Source organism: Convolutriloba macropyga, chromosome 1, assembly GCF_964194025.1.
Source record: "Convolutriloba macropyga chromosome 1, txConMacr16.3, whole genome shotgun sequence".
Lineage (NCBI taxonomy): Eukaryota > Metazoa > Xenacoelomorpha > Acoela > Convolutidae > Convolutriloba > Convolutriloba macropyga.
The window spans coordinates 22323298-22349052 of NC_134468.1; the positions used below are offsets into that span (position 1 = coordinate 22323298).

General features: G+C 34.2%; 1 protein-coding gene across 7 annotated transcripts in view; it reads right to left on the bottom strand.

The window, feature by feature from the left end:
- The window catches only part of LOC142336503 (anoctamin-8-like), a 110446-nt gene that overhangs the window by 22890 nt on the left and 61801 nt on the right, over positions 1 to 25755 (bottom strand). For 5 of the 7 annotated variants that reach the window (XM_075385421.1, XM_075385394.1, XM_075385438.1 and 2 more), the window contains 8 exons: positions 16855 to 17170; positions 14239 to 14344; positions 13137 to 13272; positions 11609 to 11725; positions 5209 to 5333; positions 4707 to 4721; positions 4223 to 4384; positions 2430 to 2576 (listed from right to left, as the gene is read on the bottom strand). In XM_075385421.1, the coding sequence (XP_075241536.1) occupies positions 2430 to 2576; positions 4223 to 4384; positions 4707 to 4721; positions 5209 to 5333; positions 11609 to 11725; positions 13137 to 13272; positions 14239 to 14344; positions 16855 to 17170 (1124 nt within the window). The remainder of the gene's footprint in view (positions 1 to 2429; positions 2577 to 4222; positions 4385 to 4706; positions 4722 to 5208; positions 5334 to 11608; positions 11726 to 13136; positions 13273 to 14238; positions 14345 to 16854; positions 17171 to 25755) is intronic. The other 2 variants (XM_075385445.1, XM_075385430.1) reach the window with 1 other exon arrangement.

Here is a 25755-nt window from a genome sequence, read left to right on the forward strand (position 1 = left end):
AATTTTTTAAATAAAAAAAACAAAAAATTTCATCGCCTACAACTTTGAAACTTTTATGATAATTAATTACAAACTTTTTTGCCTTTCGAAATAAATTCTGGAAGCAATAGGAAACCTTGCTGGATATACAAGAACGAAACAGAAACAAAAATGCCGAAAAAGCTACTCTTGAAAACTACTCAAAACTGCTCAAATATATTGTCTTCAACTTTTTTGTTTTTGTCTTTAAAAGCACCTATATATCAATCTGTAAGCAATAAAAAGTTTTGTTCGGCCCAAAAAGTAAAATAAAACCTCAAAAATTTACAAACGTATTAAAAAAACGTTAGAGAACTGAAAATTTCAATATAATCAGGTGTTGAGTTTGGCATTAACATTATACTTAGAACTAGAGACGAGATGAGAATAAATTCTAGCTTGCGTGCGAAATCTATGAACTGTCACAATGCCAGTTGAAAATTTTTTCAATAAAACTGCAAGAGAACGGAACGAAAGAAAAAACATTGCAGCCTTTTTCCCTCAAAAAACTAACAAATTGACGTTTTCACCTTGAATTTAAGTTTTCCCAGTAACTTCAGTGCATTTAGCAATTGAAAATATCAATGCATTCGATGCTTTATATTGCAAATTAACTCACTCTCCCATGTTTTACCTGTTTAACCTTTTGTATGAGCTCAAGGTCTTCAGAAAATTAATTAAACTAATTTAAAAAAAACAGAGCACCATCACATTCCAAATTTTTTACTGAAGTATCATACCAGAAAAATTGCACTCTGAACGTATATGTAGTCAGTAATATTCTTGAACCGTTAACCTGCAGACAAGTGGTTGTCTAAGAAAACTGTTTGAACCCGAAACCTATTGACAACGGGCTTAACCAGATTATCAAGTTTATCTGAACAAGAAATCGAATAGCAGGCAGATTACCGGAATAAAACCACCGTTAGAAAACATAATTTTCTCATCCTCAAAACTTCGGAAAGCCAATGTATCACTAATTTCTTAGAAAATAAGTGGCTTCAGGGTCAGCAGAATGGATAAACCAAAAACATAAATTTCCTAACATAAAGTTACTCTTGATAGCAAATAACAAATTGTGTGTCAATATTTCCAAAAAGATAGATAATTGCCATTTGAATACCAAAGCTGATAAATTAGTTATAAGGAACAAATGTTCTCAAAAAATTTCTGAGAAACAAATCTAAAATGAAGCAGGCAGAAGGCAGACAAAAACAGGTTAAATTGTGATTTGATTTATTCAATTTTCTCAAGTAAAACACAAGAAAACAATGCAATTGAAAACAAAAGGCCAAATAAGACTAGACCAAAAAAACTTGTCAGGAATAAAAACATTTTGTACTATGCGAAAATGATTTTTTTATCAGTATTTGTTTTATCATATATTATTTTGTAGCAAAAAAAATAAACAGTCACGAAAATAACCGAAATTTACCGGCAAAACACCAATCAAAGCTTCATGTGCAGTACAAATAACGATTTCGAGAAACTACTGAAAATTAATTAGTAGCAAAAGCTCACTTCCGAGGCAACAAGGCATTGTTATTCAGAGAAAAAAGCCTCAAAATGGACAGAATGTGGATAAACCTCTAAACTGTTTACAAAACTAAATGATTTCTAAAACCGGCCAAATTTCTTCCAAAGCATTTAGTCAGTTGTCAAATAATCCTTTTAGACCAGATCAGTTGAAAAATTGAAGCTCAAGATCAAATAAATCGAGAAGACCACACATGAGAAAAACAGTGCTTGCTCAGCGAAAATTTGTTCACACTCATTTTTCTTGCTCTCTATTTCGACAACCGGCAGAAACAAAATAGTGACTGTCTCTTTAATTTTTTCGCTTTTATTCACGCCTCTAAATTCTGGGTTTAACGTTTGTTCCATTAATATAAAAAAAAAGATACAGAAAACCATAAGGACTAAGCAAGTCCTTAAAACCAAACATTATAACTCGGGTCGTAAAAAAGATACTTTTTCGTCAATTCTTTAAAGAATAGCCATTTGCGTTATCTGACAGTGGCTATTTATTTTTAAAAATCCCAGCAAAAAATTGCATAGAAAGACCATCGGACCCCCAACTGCACCAACGGGACCTCTAGATACAGGACTGATATAAATTGGACAGAATTTTCATCAAGGAAAAAATATGTTATTGCATTAGCCAGCCTGAAATTTACTAACGAAAAAACAGATCACTTCTAAAGTATTAAACCATAGTAAGCCCATGAAACAATTTTTTAATGGATTATTATGGAGCTTTGTGGTCCACTTTAAATTTGGTTAGTTTGTCCAACCAGGGGAGGTACTATTTCCTCCGTTTGGTATCAGTGATTGAAGCAATCACTTTATGTTGTTTAGGAACACCTTAGTTGTTGCCATTGGTATAATGCAGGTTATCTGTGTGAACGAACCTCGAGGGTGAGGAACATGGATCCGAATACGATGACTAGGCTGACACAGAGGGTGGGAATGGTAACACATGCAATGAACAGGAGTCTCTTCCAGCCTGGGTAGAACAACTCGTATCTGCACGTGATGTCATTGTACTGCCTCGAACCCTGATCATTATCATTAGTTATAGATAATGATACATCAATATTAAATAAATAATCAATTTAATGAGAACAAAAACATTCTTGAACATTTTGAAATCATATTTTAAATTAGACATATAGCATAATATTGTATAAAAACCTATAGAATTCAGATAACATCCCAATTTCAAAATAAATTGATTCCAGGTGATCACTGTAAAATATCTATCCTTTATTTTAAAATATTATTTGGTATAATTCAGAAAAGACAGTGACATAGTTGCCGTCAAGTTATCTGATAGAAAACATTTAATAACGTTCAAGTAAAAGATTTTTATACTTCGATTATAGCGAACATAACGATGCAAAGTAATTTTGAATTTATTTGTGTCTTTTTTGGGACAACATTAACAATACTTAGTCAAATATTTTCAATCGACATCAGTAATGGCTAAAAGAAAAAATTGTTGTTTTAACCGTACACAACACTATTATCGGGTTTAGAAAAACCCACATAGTTTTAGATAGGAAATAAACCAGCACGGAAATAAACCTCCATTTTAAATTTGAATTTTGATCGCAATGATTTTTTCGGTTGTGATTGTTTCATATCAAGTCCCACGGGCCGCTAAGGCATGGCCATGGCTTGCGAGGCATGGCCAAGCTCGCTAAATGCGCAGCTCGTTAAAAGTCAAGTCGGGTTTTTTCCGTGGGAGTTCGTTTTCTACAAATCTACAAAAATCATTTACTACGTATCTAAAATTATCTGGGGGAGTTTTTCCCGTTTTTTTCCGGAACCGACATTATCGGAACGTGCGTGGATTTCGTCAACAGTATTCACGGATAAAATGGAACCACTGTCTATACGTTTGTGCGTTTAATTCTTCACAAATCGCTTCAATAATTTTATAACTTTGTAGCTCAAGTTTATTTATTTATTTATTGAGACCCAATTCAGTGAGCCGCAATATGGATTATTGAAAAACTGATAATTGCCTCTTTACTCCGCAATGAGAATTGCAAGGGATTTTTCTGAATCGAATCACCAATTAGATCTTCTATCATTTCTCTCCAATTGACACGTTGTTAACTATCAACGTCAAAATCAGATATTCTTAACAAAATCAACCGTTATGATGTTAACAACAGTAACAAAATCAGTTCACTGCAGTCCGCATTTTCTCAAAAACGTGAATTATGGACAAATATATCATATTTAGAAGGGTAACGGATATTTCTAATTTTGAAGCTTATCTAAACCAGTTCATCTTACTGTCACTGCTGTCCATATACGATTACAACTCTAATCTTGATACATGGTCCTGATACATGAGATTTTTGAGTAGTTTTTCCGATAAAAATCTACTGTTTGTACTGTAATGCGAGGAACTAGTCAGCAGGATTTTTTTCTTATAAGTTTCTATAACGAAACTATTATCATGTTAATGACCGAAAATACTAATAGATATATCCTCGTCTGTGAGTTATAATCTAACTACATCATAGGATTCATTAATTACTTATACAACTGATAGAAACTAAATGGTTATCTTAGTGATAATATTCGGTTAATATGACTGTCTATCTTCCTGAAAGTATGCGAGGATAGCGAATAAGATGAATGGTTTCATTGTAACATTCAACTGAGACGAATGTTTGTGATCGTTTACCTGAAATAGCGCACGTGGGTACTGAAGTAGTTCTGATTGGGTGTCTAGGGTTCCCCAGGTATAGGCCAGTGCACTTGACCTCCGCTTCCAGAATTCCAAGAAAAGAGTTACCCAGACGACGTTTAGAATTGAGAAGAGAACTGCAAAGACGTCTGAGAGGTACTGAAATTGGAAGCGTTTGTAATGGGATATATTCTCATTCGGTCCCCAGCGCTTTTGTGACTTACATGCTCCACCCCGTAACAAATTATGATTAAATACAGACTATATCCTTTTTAGGATAGTAAACAGAGGCTCTAGAAATTACTATCAATGTCTAAAGTGACAAAACGCCGGTTACCGTTTGCAGATTTCTTCAATGTAGTAATGTAAGATGATTTGAGGAAGACATCATTTTGTAGGAGAAAATGATTAAAAAATTTAAGTTGAAGAGAAAGGTTTTGACAGATATGAATTTAGAAATGGTTCTTATAAGAAAACTTACATTGACTTTTCTGTTCTGAAAGTTCAAGAGTCAAACTTTTGAAAAAAAAAGATAGTGTTTATTATCCCAAGTTAATATCAGGCATTTGGATGGTCTTAAGTTTCTCACCGTGAGTGTTCACCAATATAAACGTCTCTTTTGAACATGGATTTCTTGATCAAATCTTACCGGTCATTGAGGAACATAAAGCACGCGCATAAAAGCAAGTATATAGAAAACTCAGTGCCAAAGATCCCGATTGATTTTCAATACATGCATTTTTTGAAGATTGTAAGTTCAGGATAAAAACCAAATTGTTAAATAATTTGAAGCTCAACGATAAAATTATATGTACTTAAATTAAAAAAACTTGTAAATATAATAAATATTTTAAATTTTTTTCTGTGAAAAGTTCACAAAAGTAATTTCAGTTGTCAGGGTGACACTTGCCCTTTAGGTAAAAACTGGGCCAAGTGTAAGATAATAAAATGCAATAATGTTATGTATGAAAGCATAGCGTTACCTGATTGGAGGACATCCACCAGACTATGAATCCAATGACAGCTGGGATTGAGAGCCACCAGGTGTAGTATCCCAGCCATGCAAAGTAGAAGGCTATCTCTGTCCCAAAGTACTCCTTGATTGAGTCTAAAACAATACAAGGCGGCTCGGTAATGTGCTATCGCACATAAAGTTCCGACCCCGCTCATCCCTAATTTTGGCATAATTGTCTACCAAATGAGGAACAGATGGAAAAACACAAAAAATTCAAGTATTTTTCAAAAAAAACTGGTGTATGAACGAAAAGATAGCCTCCAAGGCAAATAACTCAGTGGAGTAATAAATGATGCATTAGATTGATGAGATATGCCGATATTAAGAAAGTGAGCGAAGTCGAACGGCAAAATCAAACAACAACAACAAATATTAATTACATCAAAAAAATTATGTCCGTTTTAAAAAACAAAACTTAATAACAAAGTCAAAATAGCGTCAGATAAAACTGAAAATAAACAAAATAACTTGTAATTCACCAGAAAAAAGTGGTTATTCACCAGTTCATAATAAAGCATGGTAACAATTAGACAAAAAGAACAGAAACTTTAAAGTTAGAAAATTCGATGAAAAAACTCGTTTTTTAAAAAAACAATTAAATTCAAAGTAATGAAAACCATTAGGAATCAACTAAATATCCCATAGGTTTACCATTACCAATGCTTCTATAGAAAAGAATTAAGAACTCTTGGTATTCAATTTTTTATGCAGTTACAAAAAGAACAATAAATGGACATTAAACTAAAAGTCAATTAAAACTTGCCAGAAAATGCTTTGGAAGCCGTAAAGCCATACTTTGGCATCAAAATTTGTTCGATTGCACCTTCGTCGAACACCGATAATGTATTATGTAGCCACTCATTAATGAAAATAAGCAACAATTTGACAAAAAAGAAAAAAATGCAAAATCATGAAATACTTGTTTTTTTTTCGAAAAAAATTTATTTCCAAAGACATAAAAGCCATTAATTACAAATTGAAAAATTTAAATCTGTTCGTCCATTCTTCCAAAAGAAACCCTTGAGACCTTCAATTATCCAGAATATCTCTTACGTCTATAAAAAGAACGTCAAATATGACAAAAATCAAAAATTCTTTTAATTTTTTTTTGTGAAAAACCAGTGTGGACCATTATCTATTTTCTGATATCAAAACATCGGCTCAGCTACTCTTCTAGGGAAAGCCAATCAAACCGGGTCATTGTACAGGAAATTAAATACGACTAAAAAGACAAAGTAAAAACGACAGTTAGCGACAAAATTAAAAAATTCAATTAATTCTTCGAGAAAGTACTGTCGAAGAGGTAAAGAACCACAATCTATATCTTTATGGATTTAAATATTATCAATTGTGCATTATTTTGAAGGCAAAAAATGTGATATGTGAACTGACAATAACGTGATAATTTGACAACACTGGAAAACATGAAAAATGGGCAAATACCTATAAATTAAAAAAAATATTGTGAAATCTAGTAGTATCAAAGCCAGAACACCATAACTTAAGGCGTAAAACCACAATAAGGACGAAATCGGAATTCAACAGAAAGAAGGAGCACTCTGTGATTGCTAACACTAAGCTACAAGTTGACCAACTTAAGAGAAAAATCGATCCAAAGTTCAAAAAGCCGTTTTTTATTTAAAAATCAAATATTTTAAAAGTCAAAACGAGCATAAGCTTTCAAGCAATCAACTAGACAAGTTAATATTAAGTTTATTAGGAAGCGAATAGGACCCATCCCTAGTCAGCTTTGATTTGAAATGTTCTGTTATTTAATTAAAATAAAAAAGATCGATTTTTTTTAATAAAAAACCGACTGACGACAATCCGAATTGTTTTTGGATTGTAACGGTCCAAGATTGGTACAAAACTAGTCCTGCTAATGCTTATTGTCCATTTGGAATATTTAATTTTTGGAATATCATTGATATAGATATTTTGTTAGTTAAAAATCAAAAACAAATGCTGCGTTTTTGATAATCAACGGATAAAGAATCAAAAATGAGTTAATCCTTGTCACTGAAAAAATTTGAGATTCCAGAGCGTTCAATTACATTCCAAGTGGTGATTAATTTATGCAAATTATGGGCCACAGATTCAGAGAAGAATAAATGCTTTAGAAAGTTTTTCAGCCATCGATTTGTTCGAACACAATTTAATTCGGATTTGAACTCGTGATCTCCGAATAGGAATCCAAGCCATTAACCACGAATCTACTCAGTGGAGTTATCTCTACCGACATCAATGGATTCTTGCAGGTTTGAAGTTGCGTTTTCTTTCTGGTCTGTCTAATTAGCTCATTGACCGGGATTGGTTTGTTTGAGACTGTTTTGTCTGTTTTTGAGACCATACTCTCATGGACTATTTTACAATGTAGAACCATTTTGTCCTGGTCTGTTTTATCTGATCACTGTTAAAACATGTTTATATCTTTGAGAATTAAAACTATGTTTTCGCTTGAACGTATCCGCCGCTCAATTGACATCTCAACTAATTCTGACGATATCTGGAGTTTAATGCTACCCTATTATCAATGCCAATTTTTACTGACAAATAGCAATTTTTAGTGTTTGTTTCTTCAGTGCCAGACGTTTTGTTCGACAAGACATTTACACGAAAAAAAGGCAAGGTTAATTTCTAATAAGTTAAATAACTTAAACATGACCGGCTAACCTAAGGCGATCTGTTCCCCGAATGACTGTCGAGAGGTTGACTTTTCCATTAGCTAGCTATGGTTAAAGGAGCCAGCTACGTCTTTTGCTTAATGGTGTGGGCGTACGGTGAGCACTGCAGGGGAGCGCACAAGGGGGGGGGGGTAAGTTACGGGTAGAACAATGTACAAGGAGTTGAAGATTGAAATCGGGGAGAGGTGAAGTAAAGGGTCGTGAATTGTGGGATCAAAATTTGAAAACCAACGTTCACACCATGCACTTATGTCTCGAATCTACTTTTGGTGAGCCGCGTACATAGTAAATTGTGAGACTCTAACAAAACAGCTCGGCAATTGAAGGCCCTCAGGCGGAAGAAAAGTCAATGGTCAGTCGACAAAAACTCTTGGACGACAATTTTTTTGAGAGCAGTTGATTATTTGACAAATCACCAGGTCTTAAGATCATGCACTTGAGTGGCGCATTGTTTGGCAGGTCTTTTTTCACACTCACTATAAGTTTAAATGGAGGGGGATGCAACTACTGATAAACCTGTATTGAGCAAGTCATAAAAAAATTAGTGGCATGTATTTCCACCGCTTGAATTGGCAACCGATCAGAATTTCAAAAATAATCTACATGCTAGATATACATAAAATATTGGCTAAATTTTTTTCGTCACCAGTTCTTTCCAGTCAACCCGCACCAATTTTGAATAGCTCTGAAATCTAAAACTTGGTTTCAACACGGCAATTTGGCAACTTGCTCAAATGAAACCTGCTGTAAAAGTGTCAAAAATCCTAACAATGGCAAATAATGACTGGAAATTTTTTTTCCCGAACGGTCAGTTTTTTATAAAGCCATCAGAAACAGGCAGCTACCTAAAATCAGCATACAATTCAATTGTCAAAATTATATTTCAACCTTTTAGTGCAGGCAATTTTCTCCTCAGCTAAAAAAAACTCTATTCAAATAAAAACTTCAGCAAGAATTTTTGGAACGAAAGTCTTGTTACTATCTTAAAGAATTCCATTTAAAAAAGTAAAAAAAAATCTCATTACGTCAAAATTATATGAATGAACAGTTTTTTCTTCTAAATTAGCTTCGTTTTGTGCTATAAGTTTTCCTGCAAGATTTGATTACTATCAAGTAATAACAAGTTACGTTATCGCTCAAAGTGACAAAATTTCCTTCATCAGTAGCCCAAACTCTGCTAAACTTAATAAAAAATAAATTAACAAACCTTGATAAAATTGACCTGTTTATTTTTTTAAAAAATACTCCTTTGAATATTTTGGTACGCTTCCTCTCCTCAAACTTGCAGTTGAATTTTACATACAGAAAAAAAAGGTAATGAATGAACTCAGAGAAAAAGAATTCTAGATTCTTTTTTAAAGTGAATTAGTTTTACTATTCAATGATTGACTGTGATTCGCTTAATCCATCAGAATGAATGAGCTGGCCAATAAAAACTGAAGAGATTGAGTCATGTCAAGGGATTGTAAGCAATGGTCTGGGATGGTTTTGCTTTTTCACCTAGCAAACTTTTATTCTGCATTTTCTAAAATTAAACAATAATTGATTACCGCAAATCATCAAAAAAATGATACAGGAGATAGCTAGTAAGGAGTATTTTTTAAAACCTATAAAATAAAGTAGCAGTCTAGACGTTACCTATTGGTTGTTTCCACTTTGATATGTATATCCATTTATCAACTAGTTGTTTCAACTTATTCTATTGATATCTGGAATATAATAGTACCCTACTATCATTGCCACTTTTCATTGAAAATTAGCAATTTGTAGTGTTTGTTTGTTCAGTGCCAGAAGTTTTGCTTGACAAAACATTTACACAAGAAAAAAATAGCTCACTCTAGTTTCTCATGAATTAAACATTTGGAACATAACCGGGTAATCTAAGGCGATCTGTTCTCCAAATGACTGTCGAGTGGTTGACTTTTCCATTAGCTAGCTACGGTTTAAGAAGCTGGTTCGATCTTTTGCTTAATGATGTCGTCATTGGTTGAGTGCTGCGGGGGAGAGCACAAGAGTCGGGAGGGTTACAAGTGAAACGATGTACAAGGAGTTGGTGGTTGAATTCAAGGAGGGGTGAAGTAAAGGATCGTGAATTGTGGGGTCAAACATTAAAAACAACCCATTGTGGTGTCAAACATTAAAAACAACCCTTCATAACATGAACTTATGTCTCGAAATCATTTTTCGTGAATCGCATTGCTAGTAAATTGTGACGCTCTAACGGAACTGCTCGCGATTGAAAGCCCTTAAGGCTTCACTTATTAAACATGTTTTTGAAGAGGAAAAGTCAATGATCAGTCGACAAAAACTTTTGGTCAAATTGTTTTCTGAGAGCAGTTAATTATTTGATATATCACCATGTCTTAAGATCATGATCTTTATTGTGCAGTTGAACCGCTCGTCGTTTGGCCTGGGTTTTTTCGCACTCACTACAAGTTGAAAAGGGGGAGTGCAACTATTGATAATCCTGTATTGAGCAAGTTATAGAAAAAAGTGGCATATACTTTCACCGCTCTCGATGTACCGTTTGAATTGGTAACCAATCAGAATTTCAAAAGTAATCTACTCGCTAGTCATACATAAATTATTAGCTAAACAAGTTTTGCTAAGAGTTCTCTCTAGTCAACCTACACCAAATTTCTCAATCAATACTTCTGAAATCTTAAACTTGATTTCAAAACAACAATTTGGCAACTCGGTGAAAGCAAAGCTGATGTAATAGTGTCGAAAATCACAATCAATAGCAAAATTTATCTGAAAAAGGACCTTTTTTCCTAACGTTCAGTTTTTACAAAAGCCATCAGAAGCAGGCAACTACTTAAATTCACCTAGCTTCTCAATAGTCAAAATTATTTTTTTGAGTCTTTAGTGCCAGCTATCTTCTCCGCAACCAAAGAATTCTATTGGATTATAAACTGCAGCACGAACTTTGGGAACAAAAATCTAGTTACTATTTTAAAAAAACTCATTTTTTCTTCTGAATCAGCTTCTTTCTATGCAATAGGTTTTCCTGCAAGATCTAATTGCAATCAAATAATATCTGAGCACGTTATCGCTTAGAGTGGCAAAATTTTGTTCATCAGGAACCCAAACTTTGCTAAACTTGGTAAATTTTAAAGTAACGAATCTTGTTAAAGTTGACACCTTTAGCTTTTAAAAAAGTCGTTAAAATCTTTTGGTACACCTCCTCAAATTAGCATGAAATGCCTTTTTTGTGTTTGCCCTCAATATTCAAAGTTGAGTACTGAATGCAACTGAATGAGGAAAGAGAACCAATTGCCATAAATTTTCTTCCAATTTAAAAATGAAAAAATAGGACAAGATTACAAAGTTTTTTGAAAACAATGGATTGAAGGGTAGAATTTTAAGATATCATAAAAAGGTATTCAAAGAATTCAAAGTACTCATTTAGTCATTTTTTACATGGAATTAGTTTCTGTATTCAATGATTCAGTGTGATTCACTTAATTCTCTACAATCAATGAGCTGGCTAATAAATAAAAACTAAATAGATTGAGTCACATTTAAGGATTGTAAGGCATGGTGTGCGATGGTTTTGTCTTTTCATCCAGCAACTTCTTACTCTGCGTTTTTGCAATTAACCACTGAATACATCTGATACTTCGAATTGGATGAATCGAATTTGTAATAACCTGTGAAAGAATGTAGCAGTCTATTTATTACCTATTGGTTGCTTCCACTTGGATATGTGTATCCATTTATCAACCAGCTGTTTCATCTGACCCTTCTCGTGCAAAGGAAACAGCTGCATGATGATCTTCTTTGCCTCCAGCACCGCAACTAAGAAAATAATTGGCATATTGAAATATAGTGTTAGTGTTTTAAGAACAAGACAGGAATTGTGGACTATACATTATACCAGTAAGCATAAACTACATTTTAGTGATGCTATCGGACTCAGATCGTACGAAAATATTGCTAATTGACTAAAAATTCTAATTTTCTTGCACGAGCGGGGGATCATGCGCGCTCGGTTACGGGTAGAATGATTTGCCGGGTTGGACATGGGGGGGGGGGGGAGCTTGAAAGGGGTGGGCGTGGGTTGACGTAGGTGGGGAGGCGGGTCAAACTTTAAGAACAGTCAGTCATTCACACCCTGTCTCCAAAGCAGCATCGGTAACAATCTAGTAAGTCGAAAGGTTCTAGGAGAACTTGTTGCCCTCCGGGCGTTAACTGTTTATCCCATTTTTGAGGACGAAAAGTCAGATAAAAATCAGACAAAAGGATCAGACAAAAAATCGGACAAAAAATTGGATTAAAAAGACCACATAAATTATATAATATCTACTAGCAATTAATTAAAAAGTCGTGAAACGCTCCGCGACTTTTATAACTGTGCCCTTTTTTCCTACTCACTGCCCTTTTTCAAAAACTATGGCCCACCTAGCGTTCCGAATGAGCACATTAAAAAATCGATAGCAAAAAGAAAACGTGGTGTAGCAGTAGAAATACTGGATGTACACCTTCAACCAATCAGAGACTAAGAAGAGACTATTCTATTTTATATAGCGCTATTTTCACTAACTGTAGTCAGCCTAATAGAGTAGTTGCAAGATTTGTATAACTCTGACTCAGGTGTTAACTCTTTTATACATCGTTATAATTGAAGTATATCGTCAGTGTTTTACTGAGTCGGTTAGTCTGAGAGATATTGGTAAGCCTACTTCGCGCGCAGAAATAAGTAGCCCTAGCTCTTTATACTTTAAGGCTGTAAAAGGAGACCACCTCGGGTCTGCCTTAGTGGTCATTTCGAAAATAAGGACTTTGCTTTATTTCATTTCGCGACCCTAGAATGTCTAATTTTATTAAAGTTAGTCCCCTGCCTTCTGAAATCCTTGGTTATTTTGCCTGTTTTTTAATTGAAATCATCCGAATCTTTTTGAGGATTAGTTTGATGATTAAAAGTGTTTAAGTGTTTGCATATAAATTGGTCTTATATTATTAGGGGTGTAATCCAGAATTATGCCCTTTTCTTGAAAAGTCAAAACTATTGTTTCACTTAACCCCTTTAAGTTCATAACCAGAGTTTAAACTACCATGATCATAAAGAACCTGGCATCTAAGGAACCTGGTAAGAAACGACATAACCGAACCTCATTTTCTGCTGAATACCTTTATTTTTTCAATTTACTTAATTGCAGAAGATACGATTTGATTTTTAATCTTGATAGATTGTTGAGGATGTACTCACTGATAGGTTGGTCCTCTAGGAACCTAATGTTTGTGAAAGGAGTCTCCTCGTCCTCTGCAGCCTTGATCCCATTCAAGATATCCAGGATGAGAAACTGCCGCTCTTGTGAGGAGAAAAACAGATCTTCACTCTCAACCTGCAACGGGCTTAGGAACTGGTTCTTTTCCTTTGCGGAATATGATGATCAAAAATTATTTTTCTACTACATAATGATGTCATAAATAAATTAAATTGTTGTCTTGTTTCATAAGCCTATGCAGACAATAATTAGTTCAAAGACATTGATTACCCGGGCTGAACAGAACAAGAGAACCTTAGTAATCATACAAAGTTATTATATGGTTTTTAGTAATCAAACCAAGAACATAAAAAAACTAAGTTAAAAATTCAAGTTAAAACATCTCCAATTGTTACACTATATGTCACAGAAATTGAGAAATTAATTCTCGTCAAAAAGGTAAATCATTTATAGTTCTTAGTATCCATTAAAGAACCATTTATGGTTCTTATTACCCGTTAAAAGATCAATTATGATTCGTATTAATCATTGCAAGATCATCCTAAGAAATTTTGTACGTCTTTTATGGAACCGTAAATGATCTTTGTATCATTACTAGGAATGTTCATCCCGGTTGACTTATTTAAGCAAGTCAATCAAGACAAAGAAACGGTTTTGGTGAAGACTATTTTGATTCAAAATCAATTGCAATTCTTTCCTTCATTGTTAAACAATCTTGTGTTTAGTTTTCAGATTTCTTATGAGCAAAGCGAGAGCGTCTTGGGAGCTTTGAAAATCTCGAAAATCTAGATATGATGGTTGCAATTTCCCGCAAAACGTATACTTTTGTCAATTTGGGTTTTTCGTGGCTTTGAGGACAACAATGACAATACCTCGTCACGTTTGCTCACTTTACGCCAGTATTTCTTATCGGGAGAAACCAGTGTGTTAACTGGCGACAACAGTAACGGAAAATGCATAGTTTCGTCATTTTCAAGGATAACGCAACCAACAGTGTTCAAGTGTAGGCCATGGACTTCTTAACGAGCTGAATTAAATAATAAGTAGGCGCGGTAGTTGGATTGCAGTCAGGTATTTGCTTACATTTAGGAAGAAATCGACTTGGTCGAGAGTGATTTCGTTAAGACCTCCTCCGTACTCTGGTTTCAGCTCTTTCCTCATTCTGCTCTCTTCTGATTGTGATAAAAGCCTAAACAAAGTCAAAATATCCAACATTATTGTCAAACTGCCAATCCACGCTGTTAAATATGTGACAGTTTGTTACAATTTAAAAAAAAAAAATTTCGGCAGCAAACAAAGCGAACTTATCAGAAGAAATAAAGTGTATACCGATGGTTTCAAAAAATAGTTTGATTTTTGATATTAAATTTTGGTCTAATTTACCTCATATGCTTCGACAGCTTAAACGCCTTCCCGTAAAAAAATCGAAAACTTCAATTTCCCGGATAGGCGATCATGCGAAAATTTCTCTTTTATGATCTAATACTCATACAAGAATCATATATAATCTCCTAGTAACCATACTATGTTTTTCAGGCAATCATACAAGGGTTGTACGATTAGAAATAGTGTATGATGTTTATGGCATCATACATGATCCTCATATGATTACTGAAAAGTGAGAACCAGGGTTTTCTTATTTCAGGTGCATGCTTCCAGTTATATAATCAAACAGTGGTGCTCTTTTTATACGCGCAGGTTGTACATATCATCAATATAAAAATTCCTCTTGATGACTTTTGCATATTTGCTCCCAAAAAAAGTGAAATTTCAATTTTTTCAGCTGCTTCTCAAAATCGTAGTTTTGCTGTCCTAGAGTTTAAACATTCACAACTCAGCTGTAAGTTTTTTTTAAAAAAAAGTTGTTTAGAGATCACTGAAAAATCTTGCAATAAAAACCAACAGAGCTGAAAAAAAAACAGACAAAAAATACTTGAAATTCGAGACAAAAACTATTCATACCTTCACTACCTACAAACCCAGCATGTTGCGGAACAATAGCAGCCCCTAATTTCCATATCATCCATTGGGATTGAATTAACAGAAAACCGATAATAAAATTGTAGTACAAAAACATTTAACATTTTTAAGTGAGGACTAATTCGATTCGATTTTGTATTTATGCATGCTCTTGTTTCTTAATGATAAGATGCAGGTGCTAGTATCAAAGCTAAAACGCATTAGAGATGTTAACCAAGACTTGTAAGAACGATGTTAAAGTAGCGGATATATAAAATGGGCTTTAAGGTTTTATCCCTTTTCTACTTTGATTTTGTTTTTTTAATACTGATTCTGTTCACATTAGATTGCCTAACTGGGCATTTCTTTTTAAAAGCAATTTGAGTAGAATGAACAAAAAATTGAAACTGGCCCAGAGATTTCATGCAAAATGTTTTATAAGCTGTGTACTAAGCTAAAGAAAAACAATTTTTTGTTTAAAGTTGTCAAAAAAGTAGGAGCGCTATAAAAGCCGGCTGGGGGTCTATATTACATAAACCGACTGACGTTGGATGAACTGCTCTCAAACTACAGACGGGGAATCATATTTAGAGGGGCATGGCTTGAAATGTTTTATGGATGCAGAAATTTCCCCTTGGAGTTTAAACCCTCACCTCCACGTTGAAAGCCTATCCTTTTTACCACTGCTTCACAAACCTTTTGCTTTCCTTTTGTTGATAATCAATTCAAGCAACGAATTTTACTTCAGAACGAGATCAAAATATATAACTCAAAAATGAAGATCTAAATTGTAAAAAAGTCACTCAGTAAGTTAAAGAATATTTCGAATAAAAGCGCAAAAGCGTCAAGCAAAAATTTTTGCAAAAAAAGACACACCCTCCGTTCGAGAGCAATTAAACAGAAAAAAAGGTAGAAGCAGCCAGGTTTATTCTAGAATGCCAGAGGATAACTGCTGTTTTAACTGTATCTCTAACATTTTCTGGCCAAATTTATTAAACAGAACTGAGAAAATTATGTTGACTGCGTAAGGCAATAAAGAAATTTTGGTTAGCTTCGACTGTGAACTACTACCCACAATTTTTTGCAGAGAATCAAATCAAAATGAACCTTTGTCAATTTTTATTAAAAATCAATTTTTCTCTTAAGAGCAAATAGCTATGCTGGAGGGCGCTCTGCTAAAAAATAACAGAATTTTGACAATACAATTTTTGCCAAGTTCATTAGAAAACGATCGAAATGATTAGAAGAGAAGAGTCAGAAAAATGTCGAAAAAAGTTTCTGCAATCCACTACAGTGTCGCAAAATTCGTTGTTACAAAACAATTGTCATCTTATTGAAAAAGAACAGTTGGCGAGGGAATAGTTAGTCGGGCTACACAAAATTGTTATTAAACTGTTGTCTCAGACGTTCCAGCGCTGGAAAATAAGAAAAGTCTTTGAACTAAAAAAAGGTAGAAAAATTTGCTACAAAGATGGACTTCGTTTTTAAAGAGCTTTTCAATAATCCACACTTTTCTGTACGCGAAAGACATTTATCTTATAAAACTGGCTTTACAAATATGTCAGGCTGTAATAAACTTCCAAAGCGACCCTTCAATAGACTCCTGGAATAATTTTAGAACTGTGAGAACTGTTTCTTTCCACTATGAAATGGTTACGTATTTCACAACCTCCTCGGTTTTCGACTAAAAACCCGCATTTTTCGACTAATATTTTCAAAATCAGAGTGAGCAATCCTTACACTTGATAATTAGCTGATATGAAAAATGCAATTGATCCGTTGTGATCACCGACTCTAATATCCAACTTCGTATCTACCAATTTCTTCCTCAGCCAATCAGCGCATCGCAAGTCGTCGGCCGAGTCAGAATTCGTTTTAATGTTTAGTATCATAACAACTTCAGTGAAGGAAGAGGGTTTGGTCACGCTGCACCACGCGGGTGGAACAGTCCATCGTGGTTGCAGTATGGCCATGCGTCTTTTGCCCCCGAATCGCGGGCGAAGAGTTGGCGAGCTGTTATTGGTGGAGCCGAGGCTCTCAGGGCTCGGGATTTCCTCTAAACATAGAATATTTGTTCATTCTTGGTTTTCAAAGGCTTGCTCATTTTAATTGACAGCAAGTTTCGATCTGCAAGCTATTATGAATTATGAATTAGAATCTCAATTTTCTTCCAATGATAAAACAAAGCTTGCCCATATTTCAAAATCACCAAAACGAGTTCCTTAAAAAATGTGCACAAACAATAATAATGAGTTTAGTGAACACGAATTGCGGAATATACGTGTATTTTGTTTAATAGTCGCAAAACAAGTTTAATGAACGCCTCTTTGCGATGCGAACGCCTCTTTCTGGTTTTAAGAGAACAAATGAGAGAAAAATGAGAAAATTTACTTATAACTGTAAAAATAATTGTATTGTACAAAATTTTTTTTGTAGTTTTCTTGATGAATGATAAATTTGCCAACGAAAACTTGGATAACAGCAGTGAAAACAGATATTAAATTCCGTCACGCAGAGCCGATTTTGACTCAGCTCTGATTTAAACCCTAGGTTTTTTTTACTTCACTTGGCTTCAAATTTTCTAAGGAGAAAATGAGCATTTGAGAAGTTGATGTGCAATTAGTATTTCTTACAATTATCTACGTTTCGACTCCAAGACAACCATTTCTAAAAGAGCTGGTGATAACTTTACTGTGTTTCATCAAAATTATGATAAAACTGCCAAAATTATGATAAAACTGCCAAAAATAAAGACCGATACAAGCACAAAATATTAAGAAACTCAACTTAAAGTAAATAATAGGACGTGCTCCGACACGACCAAAATTTCAATCATGTTTGCAAAAATTTTGTGAACACAAACCGATGAAAATCAAAGGGTCAGATAAAAGATGGAAGAACAGTTGCAAGCTATAAAACATGAAAAAAGTTCTAACACAAATACAAAGTCATTCAACAAAACACAGACCAGTTGTTTTCCAATTTAATTTACTTTTCCCATTTTACTTAACTTTTTTCATATATTATCAAGCTCTAATTTTGGTTTCTGTTTATTAATACAAACTGATTTTATAAAATAAAAACCTCATTTGTAGGAAAATGCTTCATTGTCAGTGAACAAAAAAAATGCAGCAACAGCTTTGACTTCAATTTTCACAAGTTTTTAAGATAAAAATTGTACAGCAGGATCATTTTTTGGAAAACAACTTTGTATAGTAAAACAACTTCTAAAGATAGAAAAAAAATCACATTAGAAGTTATGATAAAAAATAACTAAAAAAAAACAAAACTTTGCTCAAAAACCTCCATTTTACAGATTACACAATAAAGAATTATTACGTTAGCGCAAAATTGATCAACAGTAAAAATAATTTTTTCGTTAATTTTATTTCTGACTCCGTTGAGAAAAAAACGGAAACTAAAGTTGAGAAGTAAAGTATGCAGTCCGCATCTACCGTTTGAATTTCTTAAATTTTTTCTTAGCTGGATCGAGGAAATTTTTTGGCATGATTTATTCTGTTCAATTGATCACTTCTTTACAAACTGTCCATTCTATATGTTTTGTTTTTGCTTTCAGATTATTGAAAAAGAGAAGAGTTGTGTTTAAAAAACGTTTTAGTGAGATATTTCTCTTCGGGGAACAACTGAATTGAAATTCATCCACAAATCCAAGGAAATCTTTTAAACAAATCCTTAACGGAATTTTATTACAAACCTGCATTGGCGTTGGGTTAAAATCATTTATACAATTAAAAAAATTAGAAATTTATTACTAAATTGTTTCATACAAGTTTTTTAAAATTCTTTGGCTATAATCTGATATCATTATAATAAATTATTTTTATAACGGTTTCAAATACTTTGAAGTGTACATTTTGCAAAAAAAATACAAACAATAAATTTTATTGATATCAGGCCAATCTCTGCCAATAGTTATGAATCTGATGGCTAAAATCTATCAAAAATTTGCATATTGGTGTCTATCGAATGACAATACCCTTCACTCCGGTTCAACATATTTTAGCCTTATTTTTCCAAATGTTAAAATCTGGTTCATGTCAGTAAGGAAAATTTTTTCAACTTTGAGCACATATTTACCATTTGGATGAATTATGCTTCAACAGTTATTGCAAAAAATTGACAAAAATTAGGTGTTATCATCAATTTTTTTTGTTAACTCCAAACTCAAAACCATGTGAGATTATCAAAAGTAGTATTTATTTCATAGGTGTGTTGTTTGTAAAATTTTATTGTATATGAAATTTGTTTTTCTTCTTGCGTTTATGTCAGTTTATTATCAATCCACAGAATGGTTTTCTTTAGGTTGTTCTGCAAATACAATTATCACTTTCTTTTGCACCGATTTTGCATTAAAACTATCTAATGTTTTAAGACATTCAGTTTCTAAGGACGTCTCTAATAGTTTTCAACTGCTCAATTTTTACTACTGCTTTTAATAATTAAATTATATCAAATTGTGAAAAAACTGATGAATTTTGCCTGCATTTCTAAATGTTTATTGTCAGTTTAAAAAATCTTACTAAGATTTGATTTAATCTCGTTGCGTTAATAATTTGTTTGTTACCAGCAGTTTCCAAAGTATATATATATATATATATATATATATATATAAAACAGAGTTTTTTTGTTGGCCCCGCTGCAGCGCCATTATCTCCGTTATATGAGCTTGAACACTGTGCTACTGTAAATAAATTTTTGGTAAATTTTTGAGTTTGTCGTGTGTTTATGTTTTATTGTTCTGTCATATAACCTTTTCTCACTAATTATTGGCCCATGGCTTTCCAATGGATCCAAGTGTGAGTCTATATTGTGTGTTTGAAGGTAAAAGCTAATGCTTGTTATGACTTTTATGTTTATTTGATTTAGAAAAATCCAATTGATTTTTAAAGTTTGGCCCCCTTTCATTCTCGTTTTGGTTAACCTGTTAACTAATCTCAAAAAAAGATGTTCAATCAATCTGCTTTCAAGTTAGAGACTAGATTGTTTGATCAGTTTTGGGTTTCATCGCACAATATTGTTACTTGGTTTCTAAGTGTTTCATTAAAAAAATAGATATTGAGTTCTGGCCTAATGATTTGTTGTTCGTTTTTTTAGTTGATTGTCTTGTCTTGTAGTCTCATTATTGACAGATCTCATTGGCTCTTTATTTCTGCCTTTTTAACTTCATTTAAGATTAGAGTCGGTGTACTGAAGTAATGTTTATGTTGAATACTTAGCTTAACTAAGCTAAGTATCCAAATTACATCATTCTAAAAATAGAATAATGTAATTAGCTGAACCATTCATATTGCACAAAATGTCCGTCCAGCCAAACGGACATTTTGCCATCCAGCAGGACGGGAACTATCCCGTTCTGAGAACTATATATAGCAGAGAAAGAATCACAACTTTGAGAAATTAAGAATTAATAACTCAGAGAAACTGAGAATTTAATATCTCCAAATCGAGAAAGTAATCTCGAAGCAAAAGTATTTCCAAAGTGAAATTGCTAATCCAATCTTCTCAACTAGATCGAGTAACGAATAGTTAGAGATAACTTTCAAGTCAGGACTTTATTCGAAAGGGAATAATAAGTTACTGATAACATTTCGAGTTAGTAAAGTTTTTACTAACTTTCCCGACCTTCTCCTCTTTCTAACTTTCATAACTTCTAACTTTTATAACTTTATGTTTTAACCCTTATAACCTCATCACTTTAGCTGTAAATTTATCTATGTTAGATTTCTATAAAGATTATATAAAACTTATAACTAGATCAATTAGTCAAATTTACTTACTTAGATCATTAAATACCTTTATGAGACTTATCAGGCTTAGAAAGATAGCATATACTAGGAGTACGACCATCGAGTCAGAAGTTTGAACCTTCGCACCCCCTACCCACTAGTATAAACTGGTGCGACCAGTGAGGCTCGTATAAATATTCTTTCTTCTAAGTACTTTTAAAAAATAAACCAAGTTAATGGCCTCAGGCGGAGGAACTGGAAGTGGCACCGGTACTGGTGGCACTGGTACTGGAACAACCGGTACCGCTACATTAGTAAGAACACTTACTGATACACCCCTCTCCCATCCGAATATGTCACTTGTTACATTCTCGGGAAATGACCCCAGACAAAACGCAAATGAATTTTGGAGTTCTGTAGAACAAAAAAAAACTTCTCTTTGGGCACAACGTTACCTACAGATGCTGCCGCTTTAGCAAATCACCAAAATAGACGCAAAGCGCTATTTGGATCCTTACGGACAGAAACCGCATTAGAGTGGTTCAATACTATTGACCCCACAAGAACTCTGGATCAAATAAAAGGAGATTTCATAAACCGGTTCACAGATAGTCGTGACCAATTCAAATATCGACTTGAAGTTGAGGGGTCAACCAGACAGGAAGGGGAATTAATTAAAAATTATTTCCACCGAATTAAGCATGCTGTTGATAGAGGATGGCCTGAAAAAATACCCGCAAGATTAACTGATCCTGGCCAAATCGCTACTGAACGAACAATACAGCAGCGACAAAGAGAGCAAAAGTATATTGACTTTGCTATTAGAGGCCTGCAACCCCCATCTTTAAAGCGCAAAGCTCATGAATACAGAATAGAAAATCCGGATAAAACATGGGACGAAATACAAAATCACTTAATAACAAAAGACTTAACATTTACTGTTAGCACTGACGGCACAGTAAAACAAACAAATGATAAAATCAGTAGCCTTGAAGCACAAATTAAAGAGCTTACTAGCCTAATGAGAAATAACGAAGTCAGCGCTATTAACTCAGGTTCTTTTAAAGACCCCAACGTAAAAGGACGACCAAATAACACACGCTTTTGCAATTATTGCCGTAATCATGGGCATTCCATTTCTAACTGCTCTAAGCACAGGATTGACGAAGGATTTAAAAAGATGAAAAGAGAACTCACTGAGGAAAAGGAGAAAAAGACATCCTTCAGTACTGACTACAAAAAGCAGACTAACAGTAAGCCGTATTTTAATAACCAGAATCGCCCAAATAATACTAACAGTGGATATGACAACCGCAGATACGGAAATAAACACTATAATAATAATAATAACAAATCCTATGAACAAAAATTTCCCCAACACAACCAATTTAGTCCCCATGAAACTGAAGCTAGGCAATATTACGAACGTGAGAATCAAAATTTTCAACGTTCTTATCCCCCCACGCTCATAATAATCAATTCCAAGCATCAAGCAGTAGATATTATGATCAACAACCCCGCTCGTCCCACTCTGTTCACTGGGTAGAGGATCAAAACCAACAAACAGAATATTACGATCAGAATAATTACGCCGATGCTATCACAGACTTCTTTCCTTTAAACTTCTAAAGTCTCCGAAAGTTAATGCAAATAGTAATCCAAAATCCAGGATTTACCTAAACATGTATTATTTCACCACCGGAGACATAAATAAAAATAGTGGACTTGAGATTGAGTACCTGATTGACCCAGGCTCGACATGTACGATAATAAATTACCCCACATTTCTAGAGATGCAAAAGTTGAACCCGAGCATGAGAATCTTCTCAGCTATCAATATCACAAAATCCTATAATGGATCACAAATTCGTATGTTAGGCCATACTACAGTAACGTCATACTTTGACACTGACGGAAAGTATGAAGCAAACTATAAAGTATGGGTTACACAAGAAGGAACGTCTAACCTGATTGGTGTTGATTTCTGCCATATTTTCTTTAAAGCTCTGTATTTCGATATTCCTGCTGTAGAATTAAAAGAACACACAGGAGTAATCAGTTATGGAACACTGAATAACGAAAAACAGTATCCACAAGTATCAGAGATAGAAGCAATAATCTTGTCTCAGCCACTTTATATACAGGCAAGATCAACCTACTTGTACAAACACCGAAACACTGATTTATGTTACCCCAAAGGCTCTTCTTTTCTACCGCACAAAAATACAGTAAAAACAGAACTAGTGTTTATTAACACAGTCTGTACACAAAAAGAGAAAACACTACCTATACTAATAGAAAACCACAAAAATCACCCTATTACACTTAATAAAGGTATTATTGGGTACGCTATATGTGATCTAGTATTGAGTCGTGATACGCGCAAATTCAACATGCGCGATTGTAGTGAGTTCGCATACTCAATACTAAATAAGTATGAAGAATTGGATAATTGTTTCATGCTTAGTACAGTTGTTAACTCAGTACAAGAGGCTGAGTCGAACGAATCCGATAGTTGCATAAACTATATTAACCACGAAGAACAATCAATATTCAATAGTAGTATGGCTATTGTGCACACAATTTCTAAGGACTGCGCTATGAGCAAAGGCTTTGCACTCATGCTGTGTAAAAGGTTCCCCGACTTGAGAGAACATTGTAAGTGGCAAGTAGAAGTGAACGATCGTGACGGAAATACAATAAACCAAAATGTATTACAATACATTGCTCCTAGTCTCGGACACCAAATCTTTAGTCTAATAACTAAAGAAAAATACAATAGTAAACCGACTATTGAAAGTATTACAACTGCACTATTCGAACTTCGCAATATACTTCTAATGCAAAACATTAGATGCATAGCTATGCCAAAAATCGCATGTGGATTAGACAAAATGAACTGGTCTGAGATATCTGCCTTGCTATACAATGTATTTAATTCTTCGGGAATTAAAATATATGTTTATGTGAGTAAAGCCGAAATTAATCAAATGCCGTCCTCTACACAATACACAGATGAAAGCATCGAAGAGATATTTGGAATTGTAGGCGATGAAATTGTAAACAAATGCAAAAATGATGCTGAAATAGCAACTGATTTCTCAAGTGATGCAAAAACCTTATGCAAGCCCAATAATACTGAACAATTCCCCAAGTTCAGAACAACTGAACAAAACCACTTCATTATTCATGAAGTTGTACAAGAAGGACTCGATACACGACCAAAAGATGCAAGTAAAAACTATGCACACTATATCGAGTATCTTAAAAAGTTTGATTTCACACAAAGTGATTTAACGGACGATGAATTCAGAGCACTTATAGAAGTTCTTCTAGATGATGAGGACGTATACTCCCATCACAAGTATGATATCGGCCGCACGAAACAGAAATTTCACATACCCCTAAAAAAGGACTGCGAATTTAAAAAGCAACGTCCCAGCAAAGTTCCCCTACATTTGCGTGATAAGTTAGAGGCATTAATGGACGAATTAATACAAGCCGGAATAATACGCGAGCTAAATGAGCACGACAATTTAAATAGCTGGTTTGTAAATCCAATTATTATACTGCCTAAGAACGACTATGTAAAACTTGTAATTGACGCTCGCTACCTAAACTCAATTACAGATACAAGTAACTCAAGTTGGCCACTCGAGCCACTACAAGTTCTAATGACACGAGTAAATGGAGCATATTTTACAAGTAGTGATTTGTCGTGCGCTTATCATCAAGTGCCCCTTACAGAAGAAACTCAGAAATTAACTAGTTTTATTGTAGGTGGACGTCAATATACCTATCAAGTCGGATTTTATGGCTTAAAGCCCCTTCCGAACTTCTTTAGTAAACTTATGCGTTACGCATTTGGACCGCTAATAAAGAAAAAGCAAGCCATCACTTATATTGACGATACACTGCTACAAGCACAAGATAAACAGGAAATGTTCACAGTAATACGTGAATATCATGCACTACTGCGTAAAGCTAACTTAAAAGCTGCGCCGGATAAAACAAAATTCTTCTTACGAAAAGTGAAATTCCTTGGGCATGTAACATCGAAAGGGACACTTAGCCCAATCACTTCGCGCATTGCAGATATACAAAACTTAAAAACGCCAGAATCGAAAACCGATGTCCTCAGCGTATTAGGGGCGATGGGATTTTATGCAAATTATGTTATAAACTATCATATAGACGCAAAACCGCTATATGATTTAGTTAAGAATGAAACGAATTTCGAATGGCTGGATAGCCACCAGCAGGTATTCGATAAGTTGAAAGCAAAATTTGCACACGATATTTCCGTCGCTATCCCCAACCCGAAATACCCCTTTCATATACATGCTGACTCTTCCAACTTAGGAACTGGTAGTATACTAATACAACAGTTCCCCGAAGGGAAAAGAATTGTTTCTGCAAACTCCCGTGTATTCGATAAAGCAGAACAGAAAATGTCCCCACAGCATAGAGAACTGTGCGGAATAATATCAGCATTACAAACTTACGAGTTCTACATTATAGGCTCACCCTATCCAATATACCTATTCTGCGATCACAGACCTATACTATTCCTCTGGTCTCGCCGCGGACAATTATCACATAGATTCTTTAAGTATCAAGTCGTGCTTACTAAATTTCAGAATCTAAAGATAATATACACTGAAGGTAAAAACCTTGCTTTCCCCGACTTACTTAGTAGACAAGTCCCGCAAGAAGAAGCGAAAAAGTTCCAAATTGAACACAAAACAGTCCCAAAGGATATTCGCTTCTACACATCGGATTATAAACCGATAAACTATTCAATACTACACTGTGACGAAAAGAAAGCAACCCCAAATACTAGCTATCCGGTAATTGCACATATACCCGGTCAGAAAAAGAAAATACTAAATAT